The sequence below is a fragment of the Rhinolophus sinicus genome, chromosome 16 (assembly GCF_057876585.1).
Source record: "Rhinolophus sinicus isolate RSI-liver-muscle chromosome 16, RSI-T2T, whole genome shotgun sequence".
In the NCBI taxonomy this organism is placed as follows: Eukaryota; Metazoa; Chordata; class Mammalia; order Chiroptera; family Rhinolophidae; genus Rhinolophus; species Rhinolophus sinicus.
In genome coordinates this window covers 60,178,156-60,195,360 of record NC_142516.1, presented here as the reverse complement: position 1 = coordinate 60,195,360, position 17,205 = coordinate 60,178,156, and the positions used below count along the sequence as shown (strand labels likewise).

Below are 17,205 nucleotides of genomic sequence, written 5' to 3'. Positions count from 1 at the left end.
CAAAACCTTCTCTGTAAAACAATGCAAGATACTCAAAAGCAATAGTCAGGTAGCCTGACATACAGGTTAATTTCTTACTTACAAATTCCAATTATAAATAGTAATTTTGGCCTTTTTGGTAAAGTATAATAGAAGGTATTAGATATTGAATGCTTAGTTCCACACTTGGAAGTTATCTAGGAACTAGGATTTGCGCAGAGAAAGATCAATTTCATCTGACAGTTTAGTTATATATACATATATATTTTTTACAGTCACCAATATCTTGACCTCTTTTCATTACTCGCCCTTATCCTCATGAAAATTTCTTCCCCCTCCAACCCCGCCCCAAGATCTTAGCTCTTAGCAACATGGTTAAGGAGCCCTGTTTAAGTAATTCTTACTAGGGAGTGAATGATGGATAGAAAAATTAAAGCACTAATATTTGCCAGCACATGTAGTTCAAGCATTCTTCTAGAAATTTCTAATTATGTTTTTTTTAAATTTAATTTTCACATCAATCAAGCCTGATAAGGTAGATGGTTCTATTCTCAGAAGACAGTTGAAGAAACTAAGGCACAAAGAGGTTGATGTCACTCAGCTAGTGTATGGAGGAGTCTGATTTGGAAAGAAGTTATGTGTGACTCTCCAGCCATGCTTTTGGATATGTATTCCTAGACCCACTTGGCCCTTTTAGGGTTTTTAGCATGGTAAGATAGGATTAACATGTTATCTCATATCAATCTATTTTTGATGAAAATATTAGGGAGCACGACAAAATAAAGTATAGGAGGCAGCTTATGGGAAGGAAACTGGGGGTGGGTGGTGGACCTTCTTCACTGTTGGAATAGAATCCCAAACCTGAGTCCCTGGCCAGAATATGGGTGAGACTAGTCCTGAGTAAAATACCTTTTAGCCCTCGAATTTTTCATATGTAAACATTATATATGTTCAGTATACTATACTATTTTAATGCAAATTATTTTTTTGTTTTGTCTTTTTAAACAACTTTATTGAGATATAATTTACATGCCATACATACACAATTCACTCACTTGAAATACAAAATCTATTGGTTTTTACTATAATCGTAAAATTGGGTAACTCACCATAATCAATTTTGGAATATTTTCATTACCCCAAAAAGAAATGCTGTATCCTTTTTCTGCCACCTCCCCCCCATTCATCTTCCCTTCCCAGCCCCAGGTAACCACTAATCCATTTTCTGTCTCTGTAGATTTGCCCATTCTGGGCCTTTCATATTAATGGAATCATACATGTAGTGCTTTGTGACTGGCTTCTAATGCAACTTCTAATTTCATTTCCTAAGACTTTTTTCCATTCCTGAGTATCTTGAACAGATTATTAATAAGCTAAAAGTTTGGCTTAATTCAACAGCTATTTAGGACTTACTATGTATCACTGCAGTGGGCTGGTGAAGAAATGGGAAGTCTCGGGTTAGACAGTTCCTTTAAGAAACTTGACTGGGAATTAAAGGAAGGTGGGCCAAGCCTAGACCAAGGAAAAATATTTTTAAATCTGGAATTTTTATAGGTTGAGAGGAAGAGAGCTAGTAAATGGAAAAGTGAAAATAGCAGGAGAGAGGCAATACATAATTCATAAATCAAAGTTTTGGAGAAGAGCTGAAGAGAGACAGAGCACAGGCAGAAAGATTAGCCTTAAAGGTGGGGGAGGAGGGAGAATCATCAAAATCCACATATGCCCCCACTATTACCTGTTTACTGTTCGGTGTCAGTGTCCGCCTGTTCCCAGCCAGTGTTTTCTGTAAGCAGACAGAGCTGCATCAACTGGTATCTACTGTCACAGTTCCAAGCTGAAAGGCTGCTTTTTGATTCGGGGTCAAATTATGAATGCATATAACATTTTTTCTTGGGCAGAGCAATTTTACATTTAGGGATACTTGAATAGTTCAATATATGACTTCATGTTATACTGTGTTTTTTGTTATTTATTTACTAAACATACGGCCAAAGCCATGGAAGAGCTCCCGTGTCAGGCACCTTAGTGTATTCTCATAGTGGCCTTGAGAGGGTAGTGACAAATGTCATCCCCACAGGTATCAACATGATGGATCTGAGATTTTTCAGGATGACATACTCTTTGAGGTCACAGATGGCACGAATTCAGTAGAATTTGTTCTACACATTGAGGTGAGTAGACAGTTTCCTCTCTGGTTCAGATAGAAGTACATCATCTGATTTGGAAGCCTCTCAGAGTCCCTGATAGAATGTGAAACACACCGGCTCCAAAGCAAGACCATGCCTGCTTACGTCTTTGAACGTCTCAGAAAGCAAAGTTGTATTGGTGAAATGGGCATCCCATTTTCTCGCTCTAATCCATTTAAAGATAGAACTACTCTGACCTCAAACCCAGATACTTAATTAATAAATCAGTTGGTTTCACATATAAATTATTTCTAATATTTTTGAGCGGTAACACTCAGAAATATTTATTTAGCAGCTGGGCAGATTAGGCTAGCATATTGGGGTTCTCCCTGTTGTACGAAGGAGAGATGACGGTATGTGTGCGGTGCCCCTTTGTGAATCCTGTACTATATACCTCTGGCCTAGGTCTGTTTGAGATGATTCTTTTCCCCCTTTGGACAAATGAAGAAAAATTGGCAATAACATTTGAGTACATGCCCAAAGGCCAGATGGGAACCCCCAAGTTTCTCTGTTGAGTGACAACCCAAGTCCAGAAGCATAACTCATAAGATTTGCAGGTATTTATATTTAGTGACAAAGGTCTACAGAAAGACTTATCATGCTCTTGAAAGAGCCACTAATTATGCTTACTGTACCAAATTCTGTTTCTGTCTGAATTTTGTCACTAGGTCTTTGTGACGAGAAATTAGTATTCGTGATAATAATAATGTGTTTGTAAGAGATTTTACAGTTAATAATTAATTAAGAATGATCACATCCAGCTAGTGTTTTAAGAAGTAGACAGGGAAGGAATTATCCCCATTTTATAAGTCCAAGAAGATTCAATGACTCTGTCAAAGTCATTAACTTGGGGTAGCCCTGGGCGGGCACCCCCCCTCTCGGCAACTTCGGCCACGGTTCCTTCCGCCTCACCACTGCCACAGGTGTAAATTACCAGGTGATTATAATTATGCTTGCTAAAGTCCCCTGAGTACTCATCCATGACCATCACAAGGCAAAGCCCTTTCCTTGCATTTTCCCTCGTAATCCTCATGATGGCCTGGAGGGCTAGATGAAGGGCAAGCAGTATGTTATTTCAGCTGCAAAAAGGAAAAAATTCATCTATTGGCAGACTGTTATATAGAGAAAAAGCTTTTCTGAGTCACTCTTTTTTGCTTTTTCGTTTTTTGCCCTGAAAAGCGAATTTCAGGGGAGAAAAGCCAACCCTATCTTTTATCAATGACCACTTTCTTATGAATGACAATAAGCAGTGCATTTGAGGAAAACACTGTGTTTATTGTTACTTTTTAGACAAAAGGGCATGACCTTGGATAGCCAATCAGAGGTACAAGCAAGTTTTGGACAATTATTTGTGATTGCTTTTTATTCAGGGGAAATGTTTTTAATTCTGTTGCCTCTAGACTTGGTCATCCATGGGAAACCTAAGGCTATTTTATGAACTGCTGCAAGATGGTCATCATGCATATATTTGTCAGATTCATCCGATAGAGTCAAGAACAATAATAAAGAGGGTCTTTCAGGAATCTACTCGGAGGAGTTGAGCAAAGATATTGTTTCCTAATAAGCCAATAAAAAATAGAATTCTGTGTACTGTGTTTCCCCAGAAATAAGACCTAGCCGGACCATCAGCTCTAATGCATCTTTTGGAGCAAAAATTAATATAAAAACTAGTATTATGTTATATTATATTATATCAGACCTGGTATTATATTATATTAATATTATATTACATTACATTACATTATATTGTATTATATTATACCTGGTCTTATATTAAAATAAGACCGGGTCTTATATTAATTTTTGCTCTAAAAGACGCATTAGAGCTGATGGTCTGGCTAGGTCTTATTTTTCAGGGAAACAGGGTACTTTTATTTTCACCTTTGATTAAATAAGTGGGTTTCTATAACCCCATCCCTTTCTCCATTAAAGTGTCAACATAATTTCATTTATACTTGTTGTAGAGTTTAAACAACTTTAAATAGCAGGATAACCAGGGCATACATACCGATGCAGTTACATTCACTTGTTCCATAAATATTTAATAAGTGTCTTCTATGTGCCAGGTCCTATGCTAGATGCTTGGTACATGATGATGAACACGACAAATAAAGTCCCTATTCTTTTAAAGCTTATAGGCAAGAGATGAAGGCATTAAACAAATTATCACTGAAATAATTAGTTAAAATACAGATGTGTTCTACAAATAAATGGGGTGCTAAAAGAGAGTAAACAGTACAAGTCCCTAAATGAGTCTGAGTTGTCAAGAAAATTTTCCCTGAGGAACCCCTAGGAGGAGGTAGCCAAGCAAAGATCTGGGGGCAGAGCAAACCAGGTAAGGGCAGAGAGAGGGTGCAAAAATGGACCTGAGATGTGAGGGACGTAGTGTTTTGGGGTGAAAATATTGTGGGGTGGCAAAGGCACCCCCTGGCATGAGATGAGGCCGAAGACCTTCTAGGAGAAGTGCTGGAAAGCCATTGAAGGTTCCCACAGGGCAATGTCTTTAAGGAAGCTGCATTTCGAAAAGATGCCACTGGTTGAAGAATGGGGATGGAAACGTAGGGTTGAGAGTATTCACAGGCCGGAGTTGATAAGTGAACTTGCGGGACACCAACTTCACATATGGTTGTGAACTGAGGGGAGCAATGTCCTTCATTCCCATTTAGAAGATACGCTTTTTCAAATTTCTCCATCATGTGTTTAAATTCAGAGAGCCAGTGTGATCCCATGTTGCTTTTCTTTCCCTTCTCCTTGGAGCTTTGTTTTCATGATAGTGAGAGAAAAATGTTTTGTCAAGTTGAAATCTGGCATTGATTTAATGGTTATGGAGTTTCAGATTTAACTCAAAATGTGGAAATGCAGCTGCTGCTTATTGTAAGTCCAGAGAAACTTCCTGGGTGGCAGGAAGTTGAGTGTAGAGGGAAGCTTTGTAATCACCAAGTAATTTGAAATATAAATAACTTTTGATGTGGTAAATGTAAATGCATCAGACCACAAGGACCAGATTTCCTCTTGAATACGTGTGAATTTAATGAAGGGAGATAGGGGCTTTCGTGAAGAATGCTTTATATTACATTTATATTTTGTCTGTCTAGAAACAAACGAGAGATTTGAGTCCCGAATCATAACTGTACTCTCCCATTCCTACCTAAAATGTCTCTCATGTGGGTCATTTCTTGCAAGATGGTTCATATGGGGAAAGTTAAAAGATACAGACTATTTGGCCAAATTCCATGGCTATTGTTTCTTGTGTCTGGAAGATTGAAAATGCCTGTCATTCCAATTATGAGCTGTGGATTACCAGTTGGGCAATTTGTCATTGCTTTCTTTTTCTTGAAAACATGATTTTTTTTTTTTCCTTCTTAGGTATTCCCCATAAATGATGAGCCCCCCATCCTAAAGACTGATCTCATCCCCGTGCTGCATTGCTCAGAGGGAGATGAGGTGGTCATCACCTCTGAATACATTTTTGCTACTGATGTGGACAGTGATGATTTGAAACTGATGTTTGTGATTGCTCGAGAACCTCAGCACGGGGTCGTGAGAAGAGCTGGAGTCACAGTGGAACAGTTCTCTCAGGGAGATGTTATCTCAGGGGCTGTGACGTACAAACACACAGGTACGTGACAGCATTGTGACCAGTTTGAGTGTGGGGAGGCAAGCGACATGACAGAGCCTTAACCCCACTCCTTACTGTGGACTCCAATAATCGAACAGTCTTAATGCTTGCTTCCATTACAAAAGCAGCAGCAGCAGCCTGTATCCCATTGTTCAAGTAAATCACCATACTTAGAAGTAGTTCTGATTTCAGTAATATAACGAATTTCAAACAGTGGAAGAAGAGCAAGTGTTATTGTTGCTATTTTCATGATGCTCTACACAGACCTTCAGTTCACTCTGGGAATGTCCTCCTCCTCATTTTGGTCAACTTGATAATAACTTTATTTGACCATTACAGCTTCTGGATCCATAAAGCATCACACCATAACAGGAATATCTGAAGTAAGCTCCCTAAGATGATTATATCATTAATTTTAAAACTTTACTCATCACCATCTAGCTCCTAAGAAGTAACTGGCCTGCCTTTTAAGTTCCTGAAAAGCAGTGGTGATGTCTTATGTTTTTGTAACTTGTCCACAGCACACCACAGTGGTGGACACAGATTAGAGAATCAGTAAATGCTTGTTTGTTAGCATCGTGCTTACATTTCTGGCACAGCATTATATTGTTTCTCAGGTGGCGTCTGTTTCTCATGGGAAATGTTCAAATAAATAAAATACTTATTCAACATTTGATATGTGCAAGGCAGTCCTAGACACTGTGGGCTGCAAAGGAGCATAATCCAGACCGTGCTGTGGAGGATTTTTCATGTAAATGGGTAGACAAACCCGTTCACATGCAAAGATAACATTGTGACGCATCTGTGCATTATCACCCCTTACACACCTTCTGAATCCTGGGTTGGTGACACTTCCTTAGTAGTGACACCATATACTTCCTCTCACTAAGTTTTATTGCCCTCTATTACAAGTTCATGTTTACTCAGCATGTGCCCCTCTAGCCTGTAAATTCCATGGGGGAAGTATGATGGGTATATTGGCCAGGTGAGTGGTAGAGGAAATAAGAGTTGTCAGAATTCAAATTATTTTCTTCTTTGAAAAGATATACACAGCGAATACAAGCAGTGATGGGGGAAGGGAACTCAAGGAGAGGGCATTGAGATAGCTAAGAATTAATTTGGAAATGGGCGAACATTTCGAAATAGCATTTTGAAAACATTTTAAGTAATATTATTTGTTATTATTTAAGTAACACTGATTTGTTATTAGGAGACCAGTTGTCTCATGCCGATTAGTTAGTATGGCACATTTTGATCACTCCTCCAGACATCTTTTTTCTTTATGGTATTTCCTTATCTCTTTATCTGTGTTTAGCCTTAGGAAAGGTTTCATTGGGTATTTCCTTGTCCTGGGGAAAATAGTCCTGGCGCTTGATGTCTCTTAGTGTCTCTCAAGATTGCACAACTAGGTATTTCTCTTTGATTTCCCCAATAGAGCTTAAGTAGACTGGCAGAAAGGGGATCCAAAAAAACAAGGATTGTTGTTTGTCACATAATTTTAACATCTTTGGCAGGCTCATGTACCATTTATAAATTAGGGGTGAAATGAATCTGTCTTCTTTTCCAGTGCCTTATTCCAGGTACTAAACAACAAGGGTACATAATTATAAATCTTTTCTAGTATGATGGCCACATAAGGGAATGTTAGCTAATTTTTTTTCATAAGACCTAGTAAGACATTGGAACAAATCATTTCAAATAGATTTTGTTTTTTTGCTATGTTACTAAGTTAGCAGAAATATCGTATTTAAAAGATGTTTTCTTTTTTGAAGGTTATGTTTTCTTGTAACATTCATGCAATTACTCAATTGGTAGTAATTTAGCACTGTGCTAGGATGAGTATAAAGAACCACAGTATTGTAAGATCAAAAGTTTCAGTGACCTGCTCTTGCCTTCATATATTGATTATAAAGGCCACCTAAGAGTAGTTTTGTCACCATTATTTTATTTGATTTCTACGATTATGAAAATAATACATTCTCATTGCAGAAAACTTGGAAAGTATGCAAAAGTGTAATGAAATTTTGAAAACTCACTTTACCTCTCAGAGATAATCATTGTTAACATTTTAGTATTACAGTATTTTACTTTCTTTTTTCTAAACATATTTTTTAACATTGTTGCAATCATGTTGTATGTACAGTTTTATAGATTACTCTTTGCATTTAGATTATCACCTGAAATTGTTTATTAAAATAATTAGTGAATGTTATAAAGTTGTAAGCATAAGTTTTAATAAGTGAATATTCTGTTTTATGCTATAAAAGTACATAATTAATTTGCTATTCTTGCAACATTACACATGAAGTCATCCAAAAATTTTCTTTTAAATAACACTATAATTAAGAGTTTTAAGTATAAATCATGTCCTTAGACTATATTCCATTTCGAAGTAATGAATTCTTCCATCTGTGTTGTAGCCTTTTTTTGTGGCTTAATGCTCAGGCTTCTTTTCCAACTCCTTCTGTAAAAGTATCCTATGCTTCCATTATATTAAAATTAAAGTTACTGAACATACAATGTTTGCTTTTTTTTTTTAAAGCTGCCTTCTCTTCTTGGAATGATTTTTCCCTTTCTCTTCCCGATTCCCTCTCCCTACAGGTCCTCTCTCCCATCTCCCAATTCTCTACCTTATCTAATGCTCAGTACAAAGCCAACACTGCCATCTGGAAAGACTTCTCTGACTTTCTCTGGCATGTGTGCCCTGCCCCGACGCCAGTGTCAGCCAATACTCTCATCTCCTTCACTCTCGGCACCCCATACAGAATCACACTGAGATATATGAATTTTCCATTTAATAGGTAAACATTGGCCCAATAGTGGCATTTTCATGTGGTTCCACTTAATACATCCACACATCTGTGATGTTCTAACGAAACTGCATTTCTTTCTCTACAATTAGATTGTGTCAGCGCCTGACACATAGCAGATCTTTTGACATTTGACATTCTTTTGAAATGTCTTTTGACATTTTCAAAATGTCTGCCTTTTTCACTGCTAGAACACCCAGAACACTAGGTGCCACATAGTAGGCATTAAATATTTAATATCTATTTATTTAATGGATAATGAATAAATATGCCTTAAGCCATTTTGTTTGTTGTGTATTTAAATAGAGGAGAGGCTTCTTATTTTTCACTTTTCCTAAGGTTGAAGGCTGATTGTTTAATGCTAATTCTCTCAACTTCAATTCTACTTTTCCTTAAAAACCTAGGTTTCTTATCCTTTCATCATTTGATTGCTCAATAATATTGTCTCTGAATTTTCTTTGTCTTTGTTTAAACAGGGAGAATAATGCCAGGCACGATACTCTGTAGCTGTAACAAGTGTGTCTTGTGAAAAAGAGATGCTGTCCCTGATCTTTTGTGCCCTAGTCTCATTGAAACTTCAAACATAATTGCTTCCATCTTGGCACTTTCAGAGTGATGCATGAGAATTACCAAAAACACATCCGTAGAACTTTTCTTTTCCCTGGAGAGTGAGCGCTTCTACTTTTGCGCTGTTAGTAACCCAAGGGTGATTGTCCTGTTCGCTGATAAACTATGTAATCTTCCTTGTTCCTCTCATTGCCTGAGTTGGGGCCATTTTGAAACCCATAGGTGTAAGCCCTAAAGAGTAAAAAGAAAATGAAAATAAACACCACTTCTTTTCCAGGTGCTGCTGTTATTTTGTTAGCAACTTGGTTATTATATGATGAGGAAAATATTGAAACAAATGACAACAATGGGGATAATCTTTGTATTTCACTTGTTCAGCTCCTTCTGTTTCTCAGAACTGCTATGTGGTTGATGGTTTTTAATTTAAGGTGGTTAATGCAAATGGGCATACAATTACCAAAGGGGCAAGGGTACCTTCTGCTCTCCCTAAGGTTGGTCCCAACACTAAACAATTATGAAGGAAGAATGAAACCAACATTGGTCTAGTTTCGGGTCTGTCCTTTGTTCGTCTGTGAACTGTCAGACCCTTGTTAGCCCTGTTTTGTTTGCCCCTCCGTATGGTGATAGATGTCTGGCAGGGATTTCACCAAAGGCAACAGATGGGCAAGCATTTTTGCATTATCTTCATGACTATTTACTTTCATAGTGATAAAATTGCGTTTCACATTTTAGCCATCTAAGTTCCTTTTCTTGACATTCTGTGCTTGTAGAAGAGGTTTGAGTAGATTTGATCTTTTTATTTTTCTATATTTTTACAAAGTCAGGTTTTAGCTCTAGCTGTGTCTTCCAGGTGGCGAGATTGGCCTGGTGCCTTGTTACGATACCATTACATTAGTGGTTTCGGATGGAGAAGCAGGCCCTTTTGTGAATGGCTGTTGCTACAATGGACCTCATCCATCTGTTCCTCTTCATGAGTCCTTTCCAGTGTATGATCTCAACATCACAGTACATCCAGTGGACAACCAACCACCTTCAATTGCAATAGGTGACAATGGTTGTTGTTGTTTTTTCTGTTAAAGTTGTTTTATTTTACCTAGTGATATAGTGACATACCTGTGGTTCAGTGAAATAATGCACTTTACCTATAGCCAAAATAGAAAACTACCCTACAAAACTGTCTCCAATAATTGCCTTAATACAAATTTGTGGAAACCTCAAATCTATAAAAGATTACAGGGCAAAAGAATTTACTTGTTCAAAAATTTAGATAATTCTGTATAGGAGAGAGTGTGTGTGTGTGTGTGTGTGTGTGTGTGTGTGTGTGTGTGCTGGGATGATGACAACATTGGAATCCTCAAATATTCTGGTTTTATTTCACATGGGAAAATATCATTTGCCTGCTGGAGTGAGAGTAAATTATTTTACCCGTAATAATTTCTATTAGAACAGAATGAGTATACCAGAGAGACCATTTATATACATTTAACCTTATTTGCTTTTTAGAAAGTCATCTCTTCATAGGCATTATGTATATGTTCGGTCTCTCAGAAAAAAAAAACCCCAAAAAAACAAGCATATGTATGAATGTTATTGAAATTTGCAAACTATCTCCCAAGCAATGTTCTGGAAAGGAAGCATTATCCCTACAGACTAATTAAGCACCATGGCATAAAAAAAAAAAAAAAAAAAAAAAAAAGAAAGAAAAAGTCTGTTATGAACAATTCATAATAGCTTGCAGGCAATTAACACTCTGACAAACAGAGGTAACGACTGATCTTGCGGAGTACATAAACTACATTTAGTGGCTTATCATTAAAACAGTTTGGCAATTCTTATTTTCATTTGTCACTTCTATAGAGACACAAGGGAAATCAGAGTTCCTTGAGAATGACTAAAGGGCTGTACTGGATTATTTAGTATTTCTGCTGTCTTTCCATTATTGTCTGGCTTGCTTGTACCAGAAAAAAATATATAATTCCATAATTCAAATTAAATTCCACCCATACCCCTGAATAGTTTCTCTGTAAGGAGAATTATCCTCCTGTGGAAGTCTATTTGCATATGGGAGGCTTCTCTGAATTGGAATTTCAATCACTCCCATTATCCTCACTATTTTGATTAGAGATTTCACACTAAGTCACAATTGTGTTACTCTTTGTATGCAGGTACCATGTTCGTGGTAGATGAGGGTTTCTCAGCAGCCCTTACCATTAACCATTTGTCAGCCACTGACCCTGACACTGCAGCAGATGACTTGGAGTTTGTTTTGGTTTCTCCACCCCAGTTTGGCTACCTTGAAAACATACTCCCTTCTGAGGGTTTTGAAAAAAGCAATATGGGTATAAGTATAGGTAAGTCACAGTTTCATGACCTGCAAAAACTTGCCTATGTTTATGCATCTTATTGGCCAAATCATAGGTCATGTCTTCAAAAATGTTCAGAGCCCCATATACATTTAAGGAATTATTATAGCTGATGCTTTGGAATATTACTGTTTTTCATTTTAATTTTTTGTTGTAAAATTCCCGATACATGCTAGTTTACTTCAAAATAAATGGAAAATTCACTTATGAAAATAATAATTATGAAAGTGAATAATTTCTGGGGCTCTAAGGTATAGTATGGGGACTGTAGTTAACAGTACTGCATTGTATATTTGCAAGTTGCTTTGAAAGTAGAGCTTTAATGTTCTCACCATAACAACGACAACAAAATGGGAATTATGTGAGGTGAGTGATGTGTTAACCAACTTTATTGTAGTAAACATTTCACAATATATGTGTGTATCAAATCATCACCTTAAATTTACACAATGTTGTAAGTCAGTTGCATCTCAATAAAGCTGGGGGGAAGAGATTAATTGCATTAAAGTTTACATAATTTTTCCTGTGTCTTAATGCACAACATAGAGCATTTTTCTCTTTTGATTTAAGGCGGTGTCAAAATACCAAAACAGCATGTCACCAATTTCACTCAGTTTAACCCGTTGCTTGATATGGACATCAAGTAGCAGGTGATCGATGGATTCTTGTTTTGTCTTCATATAAAAGAGATGTTCTCTTTCTTAATGAAGCATGACAAGAACGGCTCATAGGGAAATGTTTTTAAATCAAGAGAAGGTCTCACTGACGTTCATTCCAAATACATAAACAATGGTCATGAAGTCGCTCTGCATCCTGGTTAGCAGTTACCACTTTTCTGTTCTCCGTGTAAATTTTAATCCTTCCTTAGGATTTATGGATATCTGCCTTTATGATGATGGCTGACAGTCATTGTAGCAGGCCCTGAGAGGTGATTCTTAGGTCAACTGTCATGACCTCTTATTTGCTTTGCTGAGAAATAGGCTATTGGGTTAAGGATTAAGGACTAGTAGTAGCTTGGAAAAAATGCCTTTCTTGCCTACCTGATCTATCTCGGTGTGCTCTAGCTTCCTTTCAGTGGAAAGACATGAAGGCTTTGCACATCAACTATGTGCAGTCTAGGCATCTGAGGATGGAACCGACGGCCGACCAGTTCACGGTCTATGTCACAGATGGGAAGCGACGTTCCTTGGAGATACCATTTAACATTATAATCAACCCCACAAATGATGAAGCTCCTGACTTTGTAGTACAGAATATTACTGTAAGATAATTTTCAGTTTTTCTTTTATCGTTTTCTGATTTTTATTTTCGCTTAGTCCATTTACATTGGTTCAGGTGTACTTAACACATTGTTGATGAGGAATGGGGAGGGCAATATAAAGTCATATAATGCAAATCACTTGAAAAATATTAATCTAATAATAATGATGACGGTAATGATAATAATTGCTAACTTAGAGCAAATGCATAAATGTGATTATCGTTGCATATATGTAGGATGAGTACTCACTAGGTGGTAGGTACTATTCTAAGCCGTTTACATGTATTTAATCCTCACAATAGGCTTTTAAGGTGATGGTATTATTACTGCCATTTAGTAACTGAGAAAAGGAGGCGTAACGAGGTTAACTAAGTGGCCCAAGATCACAGAGCTTGGAAGTGAGTGGCACATAAGGGATTTGCACGCAGGCAGTCTGATTTCACAGCATGCCCTCTTAACCAGTGCTATAATGGCGGCAAGGATTCTTAACTCACATATTATATGCATCTTTTTTATGTAGCTCTTTATAAAGATAAATGAAATTTTAAAAGTACAGTTTTGAACATCCTTTTTATGCAGTTTTAAAAAATGGTTTTATATAATCACATTTATTAGTTTTATTTAAAAGTTCAGATATAGTATAGTTAAAATGGCCCATAGTCTCACTCTTTAGAGAACACCTGTTATCTTTAAATAAAGAATAATGTGTGTGTTGTTAAACAAGTTAGAATGTAGAGAAACATACACAATGAACACGGAATTCTTCCTCTTCAAAGCTCCTACCCAGTCACTCCCCATCAATTAAGTTTTCAGTAATTAATTCCACAAAAATAATTTGTACATGTGCCAGTGATGATTGTGTGTATGAGCGATTTTTCTGTATGTTTTTACTTACAAACCAAAGATTATATTATACCTACTACTCTCTACTTAAAAGAAAATAACTAATTATGTATGTAGGAAATTAACATCAGCATAGAATTTGTTTTAAACACAACTGGTTTTTATATATTGTTTAACCCAGACATACGTATAGCAAATCCTGACTGACTGGATGAGTCCGGGCTTTGGAATAAGAGGGACTTGGGTGTTGCTGTTTACTAGTTGCAGGGTCCTGAGTAAGTTATTTCTCTGTGCTTCTGTTTCCCCATCTGCAAATTGTATAGCATGTTGTCCTTTGGGGTAGTCATGACCAAGATGGTGAGACATGTAGTAGACCCTTAATAAACAGATGCCATTTGGATTAGTGTTGTTATGTTTGTCGTCTATTTTCTGACATTGACCAAAGCAAATATCCATTTTGAAACAATTACCTTGCCTTATTTTTTTTTTTTTTACTAAAAATCATCAAATTCTAAATGGAAAAGTCTTCACTTGATTTTAATTTTCTACTGAATCTTAACAGTATATGACAGCCACCTCAGGATGCAATTGAAGAGCCGGCTTCTGCCTTTCCTCTTCAGTTGGGACATGGGTTTCTCGGGATAGCACCTAAGTCATTATGAGACAGAAGAAAAATCTACAAATAATTTATTCTACTCCTACTTCTATTGTCTTGTGTCTATTTAGGGTTTAAGGTTGGAGTTTCTGAAATAATTAGGCCCCTGGGAAATTGTTCCTTGCTCTTTTCTGAAAGTGACCATGCTTTTTACTGAGGATTCCTTAGAGAAACTATTGAATGTACCAAATGTGACCCCCATGTTTATTGGCACAGCTTGCTTTAAGCAGTAAGTGATTTTTCTTTCTTTTTTTTTTTTTTTTTTTAGTAAGTGATTTTTTTAAAAGTTAAAGTTTATTGTGGTAACAATTGTTAGTAAGGTTACATAGATTTCAGGTGTACAATTCTGTAATACACTAACTATATCTCACATTGTGTGTTCACCACCCAGAGTCAGTTCTCCTTCTATCACCATATATTTGACCCCCTTTACCCTCTTCTAGAACCCCCCGCTCTCCCCTTACCCTCTGGTAACCACTGAACTATTGTCCATGTCTATGAGTTTTTGTTCCTTCATTTGTTTGTCTTGTTCTTTTGTTATTTTCAGTTTTATATACCACATATCAGTGAAATCATATGGTTCTCTACTTTTCTGTCTGACTTATTTCACTTAGCATTACAATCTCAAGATCCATCCATGTTGTCACAAATCGTACTATTTCGTCTTTTTTTTGCGGCCGAATAGCATTCCATTGTGTATATATACCACAACTTCTGTATCCATTCATCTATCGAAGAACATTTTGGCTGTTTCCATGTCTTAGCCACCGTAAATAAAGCTGCAATGAACATTGGAGCACATGTGTCTTTATGGATAAATGTTTGGGATTTTTTGGGTAGATACCCAGAAGAGGGATTGCTAGGTCATATGGTAATTTTATTCTTAATTTTTTGAGGAACCTCCACACAGCCTTCCATAACGGCTGCACCAGTCTGCATTCCCACCAACAGTGTCTGAGGGTTCCTTTTTCTCCACAGCCTCTCCAACACTTGCTATTATTTTTGTCTTGTTGACGATAGCCATTCTGACTGGGGTGAGGTGATATCTCATTGTGGTTTTTATTTGCATTTCTCTGATGATTAGTGATGTTGAGCATTTTTTCATATGTCTGTTTGCCATTTGTATGTCCTCTTTGGAGAAATGTCTCTTCAGGTCCTCTGCCCATTTTCAATTGGGTTGTTTGTTTTTTTGTTGTTGAGTTGTATGAGTTCCTTGTATATTTTGGATATTAGCCCCTTATTGGAGGCATTGTTTGCAGAAATCTTTTCCCATTCAGTTGGTTGCCTCTTTAGTTTGTCAATGGTTTCTTTTGCTGTTTAGAAACTTTTAAGTTTGATATAGTCCCATTCATTTATTTTAGCTTTTACTTCCCTTGCCTTTGGAGTCAAATTGATAAAATGCTCTTTGAACCCAAGGTCCATAAGTTTAGTATCTATGTCTTCTTCTAGGCAGTTTATTGTTATAGGTTGTATGCTTAGGGCTTTGATCCATTTTGAATTAATTTTGGTACATGGTGAAAGATAGCAGTCCAGTTTCATTCTTTTGCACATGGTTTTCCAATTCTCTCAGCACCATTTACTAAAGAGGCTGTCTTTTCTCCATTGTATGTTTTTAGCTTCTTTGTCAAAAACTATCTGTCCATATTTATGTGGGTTTATTTCTGGTTTCTCAATTCTATTCCATTGGTCTGTGTGTCTCTTTTTCTGCCAGTACCATGCTGTTTTGATTATTGTTGCCCTGTAATACAAGCTAAAGTCAGGGAGTGTGACACCTCCAGCATTGTTCTTTTTTCTTAGGATTGCTTTGGCTATTTGGGGTCTTTCGTGGTTCCATACAAATCTGATGATTTTTTGTTCTATATCTTTTAAAAATGCCATTGGGATTTTGATGAGGATTGCATTAAATCTGTATATTGCTTTGGGTAATATGGCCATTTTAACTATGTTGATTCTTCCAATCCATGAGCATGGAATGTCTTTCCATTTCTTTGTGTCTTCTTCAATTTCTTTAAAAAATATCTTATAGTTTTCAGCATATAGGTCTTTCACATCCTTGGTTAAGTTTATTCCTAGGTATTTTATTATTTTTGTTGCCATTGCAAAAGGAATTTTTTTTTCTTTTTCTGAGATTTCACTGTTAGTATATAGGAATGCAGTGGACTGTTGTATGTTGATTTTGTAGCCGGCAACTTTATTGTATTCGTTTATTGTTTCTAATAGCTTTTTGGTGGAGTCTTTAGGGTTTTCTATGTATAGCATCATGTCATCTGCAAAGAGTGATAATTTAACTTCTTCATTCCAAACTTGGATGTCTTTTATTTCTTTCTCTTGCCTGATTGCTCTGGCGAGGACTTCCGATTCTATGTTGAAAAGCATAGGTGATGGGGACAGCCCTCGTGTTCCTGAACGTAGAGCAAATGGCTTCAGTTTTTCACCATTAATTATGAGATTAGCTGAGGGTTTGTCATCTATGGCCTTTATTATGTTAAGGTATTTTCCTTCTATACCTATTTTATTAAGTGTTTTAATCATAAATGGATGTTGTATCTTGTCAAATGCTTTTTCTGCATCAATTAATATAATCATATGATTTTTGTCCTTTATTTTGTTTATGTGATGTATCACATTGATGGATTTGCATATGTTGAACCATCCTTGTGCCCCTGGGATGAACCCCACTTGGTCGTTATGAATAATCTTTTTAATGCGTTGTGGCATTTGATTTGCTAGAATTTTGTTAAGGATTTTTGCATCTATATTCATCAGAGATATTGGTCTGTAGTTTTCTTTTTTTGTGTTATCCTTACCAGGTTTTGGTATCAGGGTAATGTTGGCCTGATAAAATGAGTTAGGGAGTACTGTCTGTTCTTCAATTTTTTGGAAGAGTTTGAGCAGGATTGGTATTAGATCCTCTTTGAAGGT

At 36.7% G+C, this 17,205-nt stretch overlaps 1 protein-coding gene across 8 annotated transcripts in view; it reads left to right on the top strand.

The window, feature by feature from the left end:
• FREM1 (FRAS1 related extracellular matrix 1) overlaps positions 1–17,205 on the top strand; it is a 163,349-nt gene that overhangs the window by 73,222 nt on the left and 72,922 nt on the right. For all 8 annotated transcript variants that reach the window (XM_074330369.2, XM_074330368.2, XM_074330367.2 and 5 more), the window contains exons 16-20: positions 2,057–2,150; positions 5,532–5,784; positions 10,012–10,206; positions 11,327–11,512; positions 12,589–12,785. In XM_074330369.2, coding sequence (XP_074186470.2) covers positions 2,057–2,150; positions 5,532–5,784; positions 10,012–10,206; positions 11,327–11,512; positions 12,589–12,785 — 925 coding nt within the window. The remainder of the gene's footprint in view (positions 1–2,056; positions 2,151–5,531; positions 5,785–10,011; positions 10,207–11,326; positions 11,513–12,588; positions 12,786–17,205) is intronic.